This window comes from Pholis gunnellus (assembly GCF_910591455.1).
Source record: "Pholis gunnellus genome assembly, chromosome: 19".
Classification (NCBI taxonomy): Eukaryota; Metazoa; Chordata; class Actinopteri; order Perciformes; family Pholidae; genus Pholis; species Pholis gunnellus.
The window spans coordinates 7,652,379-7,672,517 of record NC_136546.1 but is presented as its reverse complement, the minus strand read 5'-3'; the positions used below and the strand labels follow the sequence as shown (position 1 = coordinate 7,672,517).

General features: G+C 39.5%; 1 protein-coding gene across 1 annotated transcript in view; it reads right to left on the bottom strand.

Moving 5' to 3' along the window:
• Positions 1–874: 874 nt before the first annotated feature.
• scara5 (scavenger receptor class A, member 5 (putative)) overlaps positions 875–20,139 on the bottom strand; it is a 63,809-nt gene continuing 44,544 nt past the window's right edge. Inside the window, exons 10-12 of the mRNA XM_079180680.1 lie at positions 17,238–17,294; positions 8,037–8,225; positions 875–1,122 (exon numbers count right to left, since the gene is read on the bottom strand). Of these exons, the coding sequence (XP_079036806.1) occupies positions 989–1,122; positions 8,037–8,225; positions 17,238–17,294 (380 nt within the window). The 3' untranslated portion in view covers positions 875–988. The remainder of the gene's footprint in view (positions 1,123–8,036; positions 8,226–17,237; positions 17,295–20,139) is intronic.

The following is a 20,139-nucleotide window of genomic DNA, read 5'->3' as shown; positions in this document are numbered from 1 at the left end:
ACGGTAGTAATGCACATAGAAACGAAGCACGTTGCCAACAAAGCCAAGGAAGAAGAAGACTGCTAGCTAGCAAACATGGATGTAAACAATGCGTGATTGAAAATATTACAAAAAAATTGGCTTTGCAAAGGTTTTACAAGGAAGGAAATGTACTCCGCATTTGTTAGACCTCAAGGATACACACAATGTGTTTGGGTGAGTAACACTGAATGTAAACAGAACTTTTGTTTGTGTACATAAAACTCCACAGGCCACCTTAAAAAGTAGCTAAAAAAGGTGAAGTTTTAGCCCAATTTTAGTCCAGTTTTTGACCTGCTAATCATCAAATGATTGCTTCCTAGGTAATGCTATATGATGTATATTAAGGCAACACTGTGTATGTGTATCATCACTCAAAAGCCAATACTACATAATACTGAAGGGCAGCTGCCTGTAAATGAAGAATCAGTTTGTCAATGTCTGAGTCAGTTTCTTTATGTGCCGTTTCAGAAACTTGAAAGACGAACGAAGACTCTGGGAGGGTGAAGATGTTGGATTAGCTTCTAATCCACACCGGAGGTCAAAACAGCAAACCTGCACCCAGACGAGCCTCTGAGGGCAGATGGAGCCTTTGCAAGCTGACCTTCGGCCTTCACTGAAGACAGGTGAGCTCCGTAATTCAGTCTGATGAAGAGTCCCGTCGCGCCGTCATCCCCAGATCATGTGGTCGCTCAAAGATGCTCAAAAATGTTAACATTTTCCTTGCTCCCATGATTCAGTCTTTGTAGCTAAAACAATCAAATGTTAAATCATGAACTTCTAAGAAAGCTGCAGATTAATGCCCAAACACGGAAGTGTGTCACTTTTCTTGCAGGTAAAAAACAACATACTGCTAATGTGACACCCATGCCGATGGGAGGACGGTGTGCGCCTTGTAGCTGCTTGAAAGTTGAAGGCACTGTTTGAGGAGACGCGTGGCCGCTGCAGCGGTGTCGGGATCGTGAGGGTTTTAGACGACGCACGTCACACCAGCATCCTCCACGTGGCCACAGTTGGTTTTGCCCCAGCCAGAAAACTTACACTGGTGGATGGTGTCTTCGGTGCCCTCACACGCCACGTCATCCATCCAGATCAGACCAGTACCTGCACAGAAAGGAGGAAAGAATTTATACATTGTAGTGCACGAAATGGACAATTTGTTTAACTCACAGTGAAACGTTGCAGAGACTTAAGGTGGATGTTGGGGTGGGTGGTGGTGACAAGGAGAGCGGGGCATTTCTCACATTAACCTTATATTAACCACAGAAATTGAAAAAGCGTGTTCGTAGTGCTGCATAGAATCCGGCACATCTCATGTGAATGTAACAGTGCAGCTCATGTTGACTGCCCGTACGGGTTTGGAGGCTTCACTCGATTATGCTGAGCCTTTTGACTTATTTTTGTTTATTCTTTTGATTTCTTTCCATCTGATTTGCTTTGTTTTTTCCTGTCTGGCTTTCCTGCTTTGTTCAAACTCTGCCTTTTGTAAAGTAAAAAAAATCCAATAAATATATATTAAAAACATCCACAAATCCCAAGGGTGTAATTTGGGTTTCAGATGTGGGGGATAAAGAACGGAGAAGAACTCTGTTGTCTGCAGGGTTTTCCTTTCAGGAAGCCCCAACAACCTTGACCAATGTTGGTATCTTCATCTTCGTTTTAAACACGGCACAGCTCTTTTCATTTTATAGCAGAGACATTTACATATTATCTAACCTTGGCTATTGCAGGACTTGTTTTTTTCTTTTATCTACAACTATGTTTATTGTAATCGTTAAGCTTCTTTCTGTCACAGGGCATGATGGAGGACTCAAACGCAGACCAGGCAGAGTAGCGTGAAGAAGGTAATTTAATGAACAATAATCCAACAGCAGACCATACAGGAATCGGCAGGGGATCCACAGAACAGACAAGAGACGAGGGGGGAAAATCCAGCAGGAATGAGACAGGGAAGGCAGACTGGCAAACCGGGAACGGGACAAGCCGAACGGGCGGGTAGACATTACAAGGATCTGGCAAGGAGTGACTGAGGGGCAGGAGTTTATAGAAGAGGGAAGAACAGGTGAGAAGAGTTGTGCTGATGAGGGGGAAGTGCTTGATTAATGATCAGAGGCAGGTGAAGGGAATTAGGCTGAGGGAGTGGCTGACAGGTAGAGTGGAGAAACACAAAGACACACAGAACCCAGAGGCAAAGCCTAATCGTGACACTTTCCTTCCTTCTATGTGAAAATCTACTTGGCAGAAGTTAACATAAATTCACATTTGCTAACATATAATACATACTTTTTATTGTATCAGGAAAAGACACACGGACAACCCGAAAACATACCGGAACATAAAAATCGCATCTGGACTTCGACATCAGCGGTCCAAGTTCAGTGACGTCTGCGATGGCTCATTCATGCAAATATGATGCAACTGCAGCCAAGGAGAGGGAACATGTTGGCTGCTGGAGCTGCTGGTTAATCACAAGCAGCTCCAGCAGCCAACAGCTGACGATTGAGAGTGCCACACAATGTTTCGTTCATAAGAAATCATATCTACTCTACTCTATCTGTTAGAAATCCTATTTAAACTCAACATAAACACACCCTGAACCCAGTGAATGGTTCTGACAGTGTATTTCTGGTTGTGGTATGCAGAAAGCAGGAGTTTCCCACGTTGTTACCACAGTAAAAAAGCTGCATTTTAGCATCTATACTCAGCTCGTGTTCTTCTTCTCTTCTCACATTTTAAGAGCTCGTTGTAGATTCTTGGGTTTGGTGACCTTTGTGCAGTCATTTCTCAGACAGACAAATGATTCTTCAGTTGTTGCTCTGCTATTTGCCAAAAGGTTTAACGGTTATAAGAGGTTATAAGAAGTTTAAAGGTTTTAAAGGCAAGTGTTATTAGATGCAGAGACATATCTCAGAAACAGTCGTCATCATTGTGTTTATACAGGTCTTCGGATCGAGACAGCAAGTACTCCTCACAGAATTGTTGATCAGATAATATTGTATCCGGCAATAAAATACACAGTTCCAGCTGGTGAGCAGAGCTTTTGGCCGTATTGTTTCCCTATAAAATGTTGGTTCCTGTTTGTAAAACTGGAACTCAGTGGAGGGTTTAAGGAAAGTCCCTTCAGTTTTGCAAAACGTTTTTCGAGGCTCGGAGGAGACGGTGCTCAGCTGTGAGGGAATAAGAGTGCTGATAATGCAGTTTGAGGACACATGACTGTATATGTGCTGTAGGTGAGAAGAGAGGCCGACTCATCAGTAATGCCCTGAAAGCAACATCTGGAGTCTTGTAACCGTCATCTCTGCTGCTCTGCTCTATGTCACAAGCGTTTATCACTCGGGCTGTACTGAGCTCTCAGTGAGGGATTCAAACAAATCGTAGCACTCAGAAAAAACGAGATAGAGAAGTGAAACAAACAATTTAACAAACACGATGCTGGCTAAGTCACGGACGAGGAAGATAAAAGGCACACAATCAAAATTCACATAATGAATAATAACAAATAAGTATAATTAAAAGCACTAGTTCAGCTTCAGGCAATCTGGTTCATGAACTTGAATAATTCAAACCTATTAGTCTTCCACTTCCATCATTGCCTCCTATAACTGGCAAAAGGTTCAAGGCACTGTCAAGATCAAGACAACTTAAGAGTAATATGAATTATGACCCATTAAGGGCCAGCTGAAAAATGATTACTGTTAATGTGGAACAGTAAACTGAGCCAATTTTCTAAATTCTTTTGTCTTATGTCTGACTTTATTATTTAACTGCGAAAAACAAAACACAGACCAAGAGGTCGCAAAATTCATCAGTTAATACTGATGGCAAAAGAACCCCAAACTAAGTGTTTCTGCTTTCTCATGTTAACTGTACACTCATACTGTGTACCACAGGTGATACATGTATTTTATATGTCAAAGGTGGAGTTGCACTGTACATCATTTATCTACATTAGCTGATAGCAATCATAATATGTCTTTAAGTTAAGCTGTACCACATATTAAAAGTGAACAAACAATTTCTTTATTTCTTCAATGCAGAATTAATACCTATTTCATGTGTAAACTGTGCGTTTTTTAGGTTTGTATTTATATACAGTGTTTATTCTTGTGTACAGGTCTCATGAAAAGATCAAGAACATGAAAATATAAAATCCAACACATAAACTATCAACACATTAGCAAAGAAAATAAATCTCTGTTGGCTTTAACTTTGAGGTGTAAATGTGTTTTTGTTCATTACATGGCCAGTATCACTGCAATTCAAATGAATGGAAATCATATCACTACAAAACCCTGCTCCATATGTTGTTTGAAAAGCCTGGAAGATAAATCAATCCGAAAATTGTCTCGACAAGCTCGAGTGTCTGTGGTGAAAGACTCATAACATAGTTCAAAAGATAATTCACTGCACTAATAAGTCAAACTGTATTTCCTTCTGCAGCACATATGACATTGACCCCACGCAGACATATCAGAGATGTTTCATGCACAAAGAGAAATGTTTTGACTGTTGAGACAGCTCGTCCTTCCACTTAAATTGTGTTGTTACAGTAAGTCTTTGTTACACTAAAGTCTTAGTTGCAAAAACACTGTCAGCTCTGGTGCCACATTGAGCTGATACTTGATTACATGTGTGTTATTGTGTTTGAAAGACTGACTGTATATGTTCCCTACAGATGCTAACTAGTAAGGAACCGATATATTTCCAGTTCTGCCAGTTTTAACTTGTCCTGTTTGTGCTTTTAACCACATTAGAGTTCAAAGAAAGAAGAAAACTTGGACACATAATCTGCCTGCTGAAACCAAGACTAACAGAATGTAAGTTGAATCGAGTCAATTCTATTTACACAGACCAAAATCCCCAATCTAAAATGTGCTTTGAAGGGATTTACAATATGTACAACACATGGCACTCTCTATCCTTAGACCCTCGATTTAATTAAGAAAAAAATAAACAAAAATGAAATAAAACTTCAGTTGGGTATAAAAGCTCTTCCAGGACAAGGAGATGTACATTATTTCTTTTGTACACAAACAATTTCTGTAAAATCTGATCAAAATGTTGCATTTAAAGGCTCATATCTGCAAATAAACAGCAGAAATCGACATCTCAGTCGACCCATATTCCTCCAGCATTCCTGCTTTGCTTCACAACTAAACAGAACAGAAGAGAAGCTGGCTGCAGATTTGACATCTTCAAAGCACCAGGAAGCAGCAGGCGCACGTGTCTCCATGCAGGCGTGCACAGGATGGAAATGAGGTACGCACCGGGGAGAACATGAGCCCCAGCTGTTCAGCTGCTGTGCCTTCTCAGGGTTTGCTTTAATGGACACGGACCTTTAAACTGTTTATTCTGGATCTCAACACACTTTTACTGCACTGTCTGCAGGCCGGGGGGTCAGGCCACTCGCACCAAACTTATGACACATCTCACAAATAAGTGTTGAATCCTCCAAAAACATCCATCTGTTTGGGATTTTAAAGGAACACCCAGGCATGATTCATAAGAGAGCCACTCAATTTTACAATGATTGGAAAGGCTGTTTGACTAAATGTGCTAACAAAAAGAAAACAACCCGAGAAGTCCTGGATTTTGTTTCAGAGCACTTTTTCTAACCTCGGTAAGTCACTCTGCTTGATTGCTGATGTCTGTGTCTTCTCACTGATTATAAGGTCAAACAAGCAACTGATCTTCTGTTTCTCGTCATGGGAGCTAGAAACCACTGTTCACCTATATATGCAAAGAAAGCAACTATTCTTCATACATGTTTACAGTCTATCCATCATTGTGTCATCTTGATTGTGTATGTTGTAATTGTACTATGTTGGTTTATTCTGTACACACACAATCTATTGGTTTGTATTGGTTTCTGATTTCTTTCCGTTTTTACGATAACATTTTTGTGTGTTTTGTTTTCTTGCGTTAATCAAGGGTCAAAGGACAGAGGTGTTGCAAACTACAGATCGTAAAACCCCATAAAGCAAATTTGTGATTTGTGATACTGTGGCTAATTAAATAAACAAATACATACACATGACTGATACAGTCAAAAAGCTCCAAAGAAGCTACTAAACAGACCTTTAAAAGTGACCACTTTCCACATAGATGATCCCGTATGTTTAAATGTCATGCTTCATATATTATTAAAAAGCACAGACAGGATTACCAGATATCTGAGGCATCGTTATATGGTTTGGCTTTCTCACAAATGCAGTACTTAAAACACAAGAAGAACAATGTGTGCTTGTTTGTGCTTGCAAAACATTTTTAAGCTTCTGCTCTGGTGCTTTTTTGGTTTCTTTTGGCTATAAGTGAGATTATAAATACACTCTCTCTTGCATCTCTGGTGTCCTGGTGGACTGGTGAGGGATCTTATATTCATTGCAATAATTTGAAATGTTTTTATTATTTAGTTTGGGTATTTATTATTGCAATCCTGATTCTTTTTATTTGCCTCATGGGGCGACTGGAGCTCAGTTTGTACAGCAGCTCTGCCATTAATAGCAATGTTGGTGTCTTAAACCCCAAATTGCTTCCAAAGTTGCTTTTGACCAATGTGTCTGTCAAATGCAGCCATGGCATATACAAATAAACAGTTAGAGGCCAATCTGTGTCTAAGAAATAACGTGAAAGCCGTAAAAGATGCTCTGATTATAAAAAGTTAAAGGTGATTGTCTCATTTGAAAATTGAAAGAATTGCAAATAGTTTTAAATTGGATCCAGCCGTGATGTCAGTCACTGCTGTGGAGGTTGTCCCCTGGATCAAACGCATGTGTTGCCCCAATTTTCCAGACTTATTGGTAACAACTCAGCAGAGACTCGGAATGATGTAAGGCCGACTTGGTGAATGAAATCCAATGGAGAAGGAGAGAGAGAGAGACAGACAGAGAAAGCGAGAGAGATGGATATGACCCCTGAGACTCTTTCTTGACGACATCTGGCTCGCAAAACTTTCCCCATAAAACCTTAATATTAATCCCTGCAGCATTTTAGGGCATTGTTACTGCAGGTAAAACCAGGCAACAGCAAAATAAAATAAATGCTGAGTTCGGAAAAACCAGAACTACTGCCATCAGTAAACTTCATCATGGATATGTGCTGTGGGCAATTTCATTTTGACTTATTTCCTGTCTTGATTGAGATAAAATGATGACTGACTCATAAAGAATGAGCTTAAAGGGAGTGTACCTTCAAACTAATAATCAAAATATCCTCTATTCTTACTTTACTGTAGTTAATACTGGTGTTTACTTTTACAGCTGATGCGTTCACTAAATCTGTGTTTTTTGATTAATTACTTAACATCCAGAGAACCTTCCCTGAGATAGATGTTTACAGATAACATCTTTTTCTTGTAGGCATGCACAGTCTTGAGGTCATAAAGTTTGGGCAGTGCATCACAGACATCTTTGCAGACATGAGCAGTATAAAATGTATGTTTCATGGACTCTTCATGGACTATGCGGACATGTAATGCCTTAATGCAAATGTGAGAAGGGGCAGTTGTTTTCCCACTTGTAACTTTTGGAAAACGTATTTACACAACTGAGAAACACAGACCAAACAGCTACCTTTAACTAAAAGAATTAACAAAATTAACATAATTGTGATGTTGTTTAAACTGAAAACGAACGAAAAGAAAGAGCAGACAATCACTACCCTCACTTTGAGTTGCATTTTGTGCATGAAAAATACTATATAAATACAGTTTGATATCGTTACATTATGTCTATTCAATGCCCGTGCTTGCATACTGTTTATCTTGAGGGTTTGAGTTTGGACTCTGCATGAATGAATCACATCTTGGATGATGAGGCTGAATGGTAAATAGACTATATTCAGTATACTGGACAACTGCAGATGTGATCAGCTGTTGCTGGACAGCTAACTAAGCTAATGTTAGCTTTGTGAGTTAGTTGAATAGAATAAACTAGATTCCTTTCTAAGGTGGTTCAATTATACACTCGACGGCAGGAAAACAACAGCTTGTTTATGTTTGAGTGTCGGCCATCTCATACCTTGTCCGAAGCGTCCGGTCTTATGGACCTCAGCGACTCCTTGGTATCCCAGCATCGAGCACACCACGTCCCCATCTTTTTTGTCCCAGACGTCGTCACACACCGTCCCCCAGTGCCGTTCATGGAAAACCTCCACACGTCCTTCGTGAGGGCCTGACCCGTTCACCAGCCGCACCAGAATCTCCTCCACTGCAACACACACAAGCCGACATTAACATGAGGATCTGTATGAAATGTGAAGTTTTGCTATATGGATGCAAATACACATGAACTGGCATTTAAATACACATTTGCTTCTACAATCGAATGTGTTTGTGCAGGCAGTGTGTTGGATCCTCCAAGCGATAAAAGCTTTGTAGCAAACAGCATCATGCTCCTTAGTGTGCAGAAAATGAAGTCTTCATTATTTATTCCAACACAACTATATTCAAAGAGCACATGACTCCTTTTAGCCGGCACTTGTTGGCATGACTTTGAACTCACAATGAGCAGATTATTTTCATTGTGAGTGTTTATGAGTTGAATGAAGCCTTGTAAATCAAACCAATATGACAACAAGCGGAGATGAAGGTTGTTTCCAACATGCTGCAACAGAAACCACAAAAATAGTCTTTGATTCACAAAGTAAAATAAATAAAATGTTTCCCATGTGAAGTCACTTTTTGCTTTCTTCCTGTTATGTAAACCCCCTTGTAAACTGGACGTTCCGCCCAAAAGTAATTTTTCTGCGATTGCTGACCATCAGCTGAACATAATGATCTATAGTCTGGCAATAATCACTAGCAAAAAAGTTCGATCTTTGAAACTTCATTCATCTGGAAACAAACAAAGTAAACAAAACTCCAGCAAGTCACTAGTCCCAGTTACGAAATAGTCGTAGATGCAGAACTTGTTTTTTTTTTCTCCACTTTTTGTTTTAAAGAAGATATTACATGTTTTTGGTGAAGCTGTAGCTCCATATTTACTAAGCAAACACAAGAGTGACATTAATCTTCTCATCTCACTCTCTGTAAGAACATTAATAAGCTTATTTCCCACATTGTAGAACTATTTCTCTAAATAAGTAGATTAGTAAATACATTATGAAAATCCAATATAAAGGCCTACACTATAAAACGTGTCAAAAACCATGAAATGTACAATATACACCAAATAGCAAGTATTGTGTGTATTGAGACACAAATAACCAGAAATAAAGTGAAAGTATAAGGACGTAAAGCTAATAAAAAATGTAATACTAAAATTGCGCCGCAAGTCACTGTTAAGACATTTGCTAATTTCTTGTATTATGGTATGTATTATGGATTCACAGCAGACAGAGGCAGAAAGAGACTATCTAGACATAGGGTTGTGAAGGTACAGTTGAAATACTGCGTGTCTATTAAAAGACACCTGCTAAGAGTGAGAATAAGGGATGTTTGTGACACACGCCTAGATGCACAAGCACCTTCATCTGAACTTCTTTCTCAACCTCCTTCTAGCCTAGCAAGCTGGGAGATCCGAATTTGCAAATGTGAACCCTGTTTATTGCAATAAATAAACTCTGAAAGACGACTTGATCTTTGTGAATTAATCTATAAAGTGCCACCACATTTCCAGAATCAATAAAAACAGGTAAAAACCTTGTTTCGCTCCTCTGTTTTCATTGTGAGACATAAAGCAGTTTGATTTACAACACCTGGTAACATTTTGCTAATATCAGTTGTGGCAGAGTGGAGAGCAGGACCGTCCTTCAATCAGAGGATCGGTGATTCGATCCCCGGCTCTGCTAGTCGCATGTCGATGTGTCCTTGAGCAAGACTCTTAACCCCAAAATTGCTCCCGTAGCTGTGCCTACGGTGTATGAGATAGAATCTTGATTGTAAGATGCTTTGTATAAAAGTGTCTGCTAAATGACTGTAATGTTATGTCATACACCTTCTACAAATACCAGATTTTTAACACAATATATATCAGGGTATTCAAAAAACAAATAAAGAGCCAGTTCGCTGGATTCAGGGTTGGAGTGCCTTGCTCAACAACTTGCATAGAGGAACATATAACATTATAAGCACATTGAAGTGTGTGTGTGTGTGTGTACGAGTGAGTGAGTGAGTGTGTTTGTGTTAGCTGGGGCTTTATTGATCCAATGTACATCTCGTATTCCTAAAACTATGCCGTATAATTGACTTGATTTATCGCCTTTGAGAGCGCAGAGAGAAAATGAGAAAGAAAGGTAAACATACACACACACACACACACACACACACACACACACACACACACACACACACACACACACACACACACACACACACACTATCCTCTGTGTTAAGACATGCTCGCTGACCGAGACTGTTGACAAAGTGCTGGAGAATAAATCCAGACACATTATCTGGACAGGATATTAGTCTCATCAGACCATCATAAATTCTAACTGTGTACCATTTAACTCTGATTAGACAGTCAAGTAGTTTGCACTCACTAGCCCATCATAATGTAATACCTACCATAACATCACACAATCATATCTGCCGCGCATATTTGTATCACATTCTTGCAGAAAACCAGCAAATTGAAACCAGAAATTAGGTGTACTTTCAACCTCCTGTTGCTCTTTTTTTCTCGACAAACCTAAAGTGACTGAAAGAGCGGAAAGCAACGAGTGCTAGAATATCACATACTTTGTTTTCAACAAAGAATGAGTAATTGAGTACTCAATTACCTGAAACAGATGTTGAAACTATTTGTTCACTCGTCAAACACAAAACAGTCCCTCTTTTATAAATTCCTATTAAGTTGGGTAAAACCTGGAAGACTCTTCACTGGCATGAAGATGAAGATGAAGAAGTGTCACAGTTATTAATACGTTTTATGATGGTTAACTACTCTTTTGAACAGGATACTTTACTTTTAAATGTCATTGAATCAACCACCAGACCAAAATCTCCTCCAATGGCAACAGAAAAAACACTTTTTCCACACATGTGATGCATATTTCTTTGATAACGGTAATTTATAGCTTTGGTGGTGTAGATTTACCCTCAATTCTAGTCTTCTAGTCACTGAGAAACAAACTTAAATTAGCTGCTTTTATCTTTTTTTGGTTCAGGAGGAATGGGATACAGACAATTAGTGTTAATATTGGATTTGATTAGATTGCAGCACATTTTTGACATTTCTTTAGAAGGTAGGGGGTCTCTTAAAGATCAGAAATCAACAATACCATTTTCCCTGACTTACTCTACTCATCTTTTGCTCTCTCATTCCTCCTCCCCGTAAACTGTGCAAATGAGAGAGTCTGGGAAGAAGATGAGGAGGAAGAGGAACAAGAGGAAAGGTTCTGAGTGGACACAGCACATTGTTAACCAAGAGAGTTATGTTTTCCAAACACAACTGATTAACCCTTCATCCTCAAAGCCTTTTCTTCTTTACAATCAAGTGTAAATGTAACCTCTTTTGCTTGTATGGTATATTTGCGTAAGCTATGCACCCAAACAAGGATGATTTTCAAACCACATAATCATACGTTTTCCTCATCATACAGGGCTATAACTCTATACTAAAGCTAAGTAGCTCCACAAAAACAATGTTGTTTCTTTATTTTTACTTTACATGGATCAACATGCAATTTTAGCTTCAGGCTGTTAGCATAATACTCAGTGCTTGAAAAGGAAAATAAGTGTTGTTTGTAGTCTATAGTATCACTCTACATTGTATTATAGGATGTATACAAACCATAATTGTTTCTAATGATTTTACAAAGAGGATGTGACCATTGTATCGGTAACTGCACCCATGTGGCCAAGAGAACCTGATATAGAGAGGGCCGGCATCTTGTCAGATGTGCCCTTGTGCAAAAAAAAGTCGCAGTGCGCCAAAGAGCAAAATGTAGAAGTGCCAATTGTGTGTACCGGTGAGTACTGGCGCAGGAATCTTTAAACTGAATCAGTTGGAAATATCAAAACATCAACCGGAGTTAAAACTAAACTTCAAACTACCTCATGAAGCTAACGTTGCCTTGATTAGCTATAGCTAGCTTTAGCGAATGAAGTCTGACAGCAACAGTCGCGAATTCAGTAGAATCAACGGGGACAGGCTAGAAACGTTGCAAGTCTTATGACTTTAAGACACATTGGTTATACAAGAGCAGAAAGTTGAACAGGCCTAGCATCAGTAGCTAAGGGCAGCTCATTGTTTGGTGAAAACATTTTCTGGTGTCATTCAAACTTGTTTCCAAGATGTCTTTAAATATCATTAAAGAAATCAACATGTCAAAACCACAAATTACATTTTTGGATTAAAATAATAAGACTTTAACTTACAACTAAGACCTTAAGTTTATGTAGTTAATGACTTTTACTGAGCTTGTGCACAATAACGCGCGGGAGAGTGAAGTAGCAATCCAAACAAATACTTCAAGTATTAATGCATAAAAAGAATCAAGAACCCTGGTGACTAACTTGCCCTGCAAGTCTGACAGCTCTCATGTTCACTTTAGACAGCCAACAAAGGGGTTCACCATAAACTCACTAATTTGGACAACAAGCCTGTTGTTCCTGTGCATGAGATATAAAGACCAGGGAAAATCAGACCAGCCAGCTCCAAGTGTTGAGGGTCGTCCAAGTGGTTCAAGCCTCAGAGGCACCAGACTGTCGATACCTGAAGAAGGCCAGAACAGGGAGTGATCGCCTAATACTAATGTTTATCTGGCAGGCAGGAAGGGTCTGCACTGAGCAGGACTGAATGGCTTCAGGACAACATACCAGCTACAGCTGTTCAGAATATGTCCTTCCCATTGTTGTCTTTCACAATGTCAGCTCTTCTAGTGTCTTTTATGTTTCCTTCTTTTGACTCCTCTTCCTGTTTAGCACCATTTGTGTGCTTCTAATTTGATTTTCTTGGCCAGTCTTGCACTATCAACAATTTAGCGTACCATACACGCACATTTTAAAAAAACAGTGTGTGCCTCTCATGTGGTCTTTGTTTTACATTCTAAGTATTAGTTTGTCGTTTTTTACTTTTCAGCCAAGTGAAAGGTTATAATATATTTAAAAGTACTTCAAAATCTCTGAGTTTCTGATACTTGATGCAGCATGACTTTTAAAAGAAGCGATGACTATAATAGTGTTTGTCAATGAGATGGTTAAAGGAATGGTTTGACGATTTGAGAAAAATGCTTTACCTTCTTGCTGAGAATTAGATGAAAAGATTGATACCACTCTCAAATCTGTTTGGTAAATATAAGGCTTCAGCCAGAAACCGTTAGCTTAGCTTAGCATAAAGACTAAGAGTTAGCCTGGCTCTATCCCATGGTGACAAAAGCAGCCTGAAAACATTACTAAAGCTCACTAAAATTAAGATCATGTAGAAGACGATGAAAGTGGGGCTGGGTATCGCCACAGATTTCCCAATTCTATTAAGTATCGATTCAATTATGGGTATTTCAGTTACAATACGATTATTTTATTGTTGAGTTGTGGTATTTCCACAATATTTCACTTCAATTTGGCACATCTTTTGTCCAGCTCTTCTCTGTCTTCACAGTTTTTTAAATATAAATTGCAACCAGACATTTGCCTTTAAGCTTGGCAGTGACTCCCGCAGCAACTGTAGCAACTGAGGTTCGCTATAGTGCCAGATCTCGCTGCAGTAACCAGAACCAGAAGCTCGCCGAGCAGGACCAACAGGTTTAAAGATTGAAACGATAATAGTGCACTATTCTGGAGATCTGGCACTATTCGCTATAGTGCCAGATAGTGCCAGATCTCGCTGCAGTAACCAGAACCAGAAGCTCACCGAGCAGGACCAACAGGTTTAAAGATCATTGGATCATTCAAATGAATATCGATTTGAATGTTTTAAACACAGCCGTAGATGAAAGGGTCAAACTGGATCTGATTCTGCAGATACAATTAAAAATGACAAATTAAAGACTGACCTCACTGTTTTAAAGTGTTCCCAGCATCAGTATTTCTGCATGTGTGTTTGCTTACCTGTGGTTGCAAATGAGAAATTAATAAAATTGGATTAAACTACACTGTGGGGGAGCCGGGTCGTTCCGTTCCCGTAAACAGATAATTGAATGCAGAAAATAAAAACAACATAATAATACGGCAGACCTGAAGAGTAGAAGATAAATGTGTATTGACTAATCTCTGATAATGGTCCTCAGTACTGATGTTGACACTAAGGAGAGCTTTTAGCTTGACTTCAAATAAAAATAATAACACCGTGTCCCAAGCAGAAACCATTTATATTTGGATCCCTGTAGCTGCACAGGTCCATTGTAAAAACAGCCTGTTAACTGTTGGACCCTCGAGATCAAACTGCAAGCTGAAGGTAAGAGCTGTGTATGCGTGTGTGGTTGTGTGTGTAAGCATCACTTCCAACTACTCTTGTAATACGTCAACTGTCAAGAGAAAATTACACAAAATGCCCCAAAAATGAAAAATGTGGTGTTCTGTTACAAGTTACATACACATAGGAAAACGTCTTTGAGGAATTATAATAGGGAAATTGTTGGACGTTAGCCTCAACTAATGTCAGACGTATTTCATGCCATACCCTAAAAATGTAAACTAAGTGAGACAGAACAGTTCATGACACTCTTATCCCTTTCTGCAGGGAACCATTGAAAGATTCACAACTTTGCGAATGGATTCAAGTGTGTATATCTGCACTAACATAAGCCACCATCGTTAGCAAGTCCAGCTAAGTAGCTTACACCTACAGTGGTACATCCAGGCCACCGTAGGTATATTAGTTTGAGGGGGTACAGGTTTCCTCACTTTGTTGATACTTTATTACGCTAATGTCCTGCTCTTCACTAGATTTATCGCATGCTTCTTGAGACCCAGCACATACTCTCAAAATGTGAAACACCAAGGACAGTTACAATTCAAAAGATTTGAGTTGATTTGAGTTGAATGCAGAGAGTTCAGTATAACACGTCTTTTTACACCACCATCAATTGTTACTGGTTAGAAGACCAATGTGTAACATAACAGTTTGTATGTCATGTAAACTGTAAACTGCATTTCTTGCTGTCGAGGTTTTCACAAGATTATGATCCTTTCGGTGACATAACGTCCTCTAGGGCAGGTTCATATTGTGTCAACACCCAACATGTGTGGATGAACGTCCTTTGTCCCACAGATGAACCTTCAGTGGTTTTGGGTCACTCATTCTGGTGCTCGTTGTAGTGATCGTATGCAGTGCGCATGCTTTGAAGCGTAAAAAGATCTGAGTCATGCATCAAACGTTAAGTCAGCCACATGAGGTTTGTGACAAGAACAGGCTGTGATTCGATATTTCTGACAGCCAGAAGCATGTGGTCTCAGTCTGCCTTTCTTTCTCTGAAACCTCAACGACTGGTGTCTTGTAAATGAAGTGAGGAAAGAATTGATCTTTGACGTGTCTTTAACGGGCAGAAAAAGTGTATTCAGATGGTCGTTTGACGGGAACTCCACCACATCGCTCATCGCGTGGAGAAAAAAACATACTGATGTAGAAGGTAGAACAACATATGTGGCAAAAAAAAAAGAAATGGTTTTGCGGGTCATTAATGTTTTTTTTCTTTCTACCAGGTTGGTGGTTTTGTAAGAGGTTTCAGCTTACCCTCACAGGACGTACGTTTATGTGTATAATGGTTTTCAAGTCCTTTTGATGTACACTAAGGCATGTGGTTCTTCATCGAGTGTCGGAATCCGTGAGATTACGATGAAAAGAAAAGCAGATCCTTCAAACTTCCCACAGCTCTTCGCAAAGGATATCAGGTGTGGCAGAGCTCTATGAGGCCCATAAAGTCATCAGCTCGTAAATTTCTGAACTTCTTTTGCCAATTTTGGATTATGTGCACTGATATATGTGCTTGTATTACAGCAGTGTTTCATTACTGCGTGGCCGTTAAGGGTAGAATATTTATATCATTTATCAACAGTGTTTATTTGATTATTCTTGTGTTTTATCTTTTCCAGACATTTTTTGTAAAATCATCGTTTCAAAAATATTTAAATCTCCATCCTAAAATTTTGAATCTCTTGTTAAATGAACATATTTTAAATGCAGTCAGTTAACATTGTCTGTAAATGTAGCTAGCTTCTCTCATGTTTGTGCCTCTCATGTATTGCCACTACTGTACATTTCAGTCAAAGAGATTCAGCATCCAGTTTTCCAATAAAATCCTTAGTCAAAATGTTTTGGGAAAACCAAGATATACCAAAGACTCTTTTAACCATCTGGATAAAAAAAAGCTCAAGGAAGTAAAAGGTTCCTTCAGCCCATTGTTGTCTGCGCTTCACTTGCGACCTAAAGACCTGGAGACTGAGGATGGCTGCTGGTGGTCACAGAGGTAAACACACTTTTGAATCTAACAGTAGTGAGAGCGAAATTAACTTTTTACTTCCTCCTATTCTAATTTAAATATTTGTATATACGTTCTATGTGTTTGTAGCATGAAGAAGCTACAACTAACATTTGATTGTGCAACCCCGTGTTTTACAATGACAACATGTTTTACCTTGGATTAGAATTGTATCAAAGTATCAAACTATTTCTCATTTATGCTGGGGACCCTGGAAGATCCCAAACCCAGGTGAATGGTTGATAAGTTACTCAAAAGTGATGTTCATATATTAGTTTGAGCAGTTACTCTATTTCATTTGTTCAAACAGGTGGAATAATTTCAACCTGACCTCGCAATGATCTCATGACATTGCCAGAATCCTGCTGCCATTTAATGTAAGAAATATATTATTAACCAGGACAGACTGGGGAGGAACAAGCACTGTCTTCACCCTAAAACAAACAGCATTGGTCCAGTCTTCAAATGTGTTAAAACAACCTTATGTTTGCCTGAGAAGGACCTCTCGGGCTGTGCAAATTCAGACTGTCTCTCTAAAAGGCAGGAAGTTAAGAGACGTGACGTTATATCGTCGCAAAACATCATCGGGAGGAGGTTAGGTCAGCAAAACTTGTGATTTGGACATGGGCGACTGTTCCTTTAAAGTGTTTCTTAAACCAAGTAAATTCAATTACCAAAGCAGAGTTATATTAATTGCTTAATATATAGGTTTAACTGCAGTCATCATACACATTTTGGAGGGCACAGACAAATATGTTGTCCTGCCGATATCGGTACAAGAACAGAAAACATCCATTAGCTGTTTGTCACTTCTTTTTTCACACCTTTACACTGTTAACCCACATATCAGCTCTTACCCGTTTTCGCTCCTCGATCCCCTTTCTCCCCCTTCGAACCTCTTTCTCCTCTGTCACCTGAGGACAAGCAGAAAAACAAACCGGAAATCATACACACTTTACAGGACAAGGAATAAAATCTGAGCTGGTAAAATAGAACTCTCAATCTTAGACAAACGTTAAACTTGACCTTTACTTTGTAGATGCCGACTGTTTCTAGAGCAAATCTAATTGGACTAGTGAGAGCAAATGTTCTTGTGTCATGCTTTAGTTTCATGTATAACACCTTGTTTGCGGTTTATTTAAAGTTTTTTGTTTTATTTAGACCTAATCCTATATTTTTCTGTCGTTGTATGTTCAGGGACTATATTGCATTGAATCTGTCTTTTTTTGTTGGTTGTGTTGTTCATTTTGAATCATGAATTGTGTTAAATTTAGGTTATTTATGACAAATCAAATCAAATAACCACTCTTAACAACACACTTATAAAAACGTAATAGCAGTAATACAGTTTTAGGGATTTTATTAATAATATCCCGTTTTTAAAGGGTTAATGTGTATATAGCTACATGCTCCAAAGAAATAGGGGGCAGCATTTCACCTCTTCTACAATCAGTTCATCAGTGACTACATCAGTGACTACTAACTAACAGCAGGGCAAGAACATACAACATTCAACCAAACTGGTCAGAGTTTGGTCAGAGGTCAGAGTAACACTGCTATTTTATAATCTTAAAGTATAGCGTCAGCGTATCGTTCCGTTAGCCATCTGTGTGTTTGTGCCACTAACCGGGGCTGTATGGTCAGTGTGTACTTGGATAGTTTGTTTATTGGATTAATTTCCAAGTGGCAGAAACGAGAAAACGACCCGCACCTTCGTCCCGTGACAGTCCTTCCCCCGATCAGGAGACCACCCCGCCAGAGGAGAGCGGTGAGCACTAAGAAGCTCTGGGAGACAGACACCCAGTCAGCAGCTGAAGCAACTCAAATTCACCCAGCACAAACCCCAGCGCATAGAGGCACAGTGGGCTGGTGGGGCACTGTGTAACGGCAGCAACAGAAAGTTTGCTCGTCCTGCGTGGAGTCGGGGCAGTCCCCCAGGTTCAGAACCTCGGTTCTGGGGTTTACACTGGCTGAATTTGAGCTAACTGCTAACTGGGGGTACGTCTCCAGGAGCTGCTGCATTCAGCTTCTGGGCGGTAGTGAGGACAAGGGAAAGGTGTGAGCCGTTTTCTAGTTTCTGCCACTTTGGCTTTATTCCAATAAACATATTATATCGTACAACACACAACTCACACACAGTGACTCACTATCACCTCTCCAGGTACAAATGGTCTTACAAGACAGGACGTGCCAGGGCTAGTTGGTTAGCATGCTCATTTCATTAGATTTCTCTGAAACACAAATCCATAGACTTCTATGACGTAACGTCAACACTATCACGACTACAATTCTGTTGATAATGTTAGTACATTTTTTATGTTTTAAACAAAAATTCTGGCCAGATCTCACACATTGGACCTTTCATGAAAGAATACCAACAATGGTCGACCTATTCATCTGTTGAACCCGACACTCATAACCAAAACCCATGATGTGTACCTTCTGCAGACAGTGGCAACCACAACATAGCACACATGGGGGCAGAGATGTGAAATAAGACAGAAACAGCTTAACCGTCGACAGGTTTAGATTTAAAAACCTTTCCTCCACCTCATACCCATTTCCTCTCCTTTGTATATTTTTTTTGCAAAAGCCTCAAAAAGAAATTCTGCCCTGTAATCTGGCCTTGTGATATGGGCATAAAATGTGAAAAATTAGAGGACACCAGCCCTGCGTCCGGTTCTTAATTTACCTCTAAAAGTTGTGGTTACATGTTGTTTTTATGTGAGGTGAATGAGGTCGAAATAGAGGAAGCAGAAAAAGAGTGGACAGAAGTAGAACTGAAATAAAGGTACCAGTTTCAAGGTCACTTCTTGGAGTGTCTTTACAGTGTAGATGTTTGAATGTTGAAAAACAGCTCAATCAATGTGAGGAGAAAATCCTCTCATTTGTGGTTTCTGCAAAATGACAGTATGTTCAAGCACGACACCTCCCTCCAATCATCATCTTGGATACGTCTGTTTCTCATTTGTTTTCGTTTCAAAATATGATTCTATTTCAAACTTGGGGAATAACCTGCAAAGCAGGAGAGAGAGAGAGAGTCTGTTTCAGTGCCATTCGTTGCTAATTTTCAGCCATGAGGTTTGAAACCACAAGTCTGTTTTTGCCATGAAGCTATAAGAGGATCAGCTTCAAGTCGGCATTTATCCCACCATTTATCCCACCCTTAAATTGAATCTTTATTTCACATCCCAGACCACAGGGGCAGCTGCCAGGCGAGGTGGCGCTCTGTCCCGTGTGTTACTGTATGTGTGTGTCCATGTCTGAGTAGTGTATCTACACCACACCCTGCCTGTAACGGGCCTCAGCTTTTAGTGTCACCTCCATCTTGACCACATCCTTAACAACTAAATAACAGGAAAAACCAAACACACTGGTAATCTACTGCTAAGCCAAAAGAGACAACAGAGGCATTTGACTTCAAACTGCAGTCGTAAAGTTGCATGCTGGTGGTAATAAATGGCAGTTATGAGTAAATGTGTGATGTTTAAGCTCTTAAAGCCTCACTAAATAACAATTTTAGCCATATTAGCAGCTGTATGGATGGAGAAGTTAGTCTGTTTCACCAATTTATCTCAACAACTATTGGATGCATTGTAATTAGCAAATGCTGGCATGTTAACAAGCTACACATTAGTACTTTAGTATTGTCATTGGTGCTAGCATGGCTGTAGGCTCTTTGTCTTGTTTGTATTAACAATAAATAAAAAGACTGTTTTGGTTTTGCAGCTGGCAAAATAACTTTATTGTTTAGTCTCA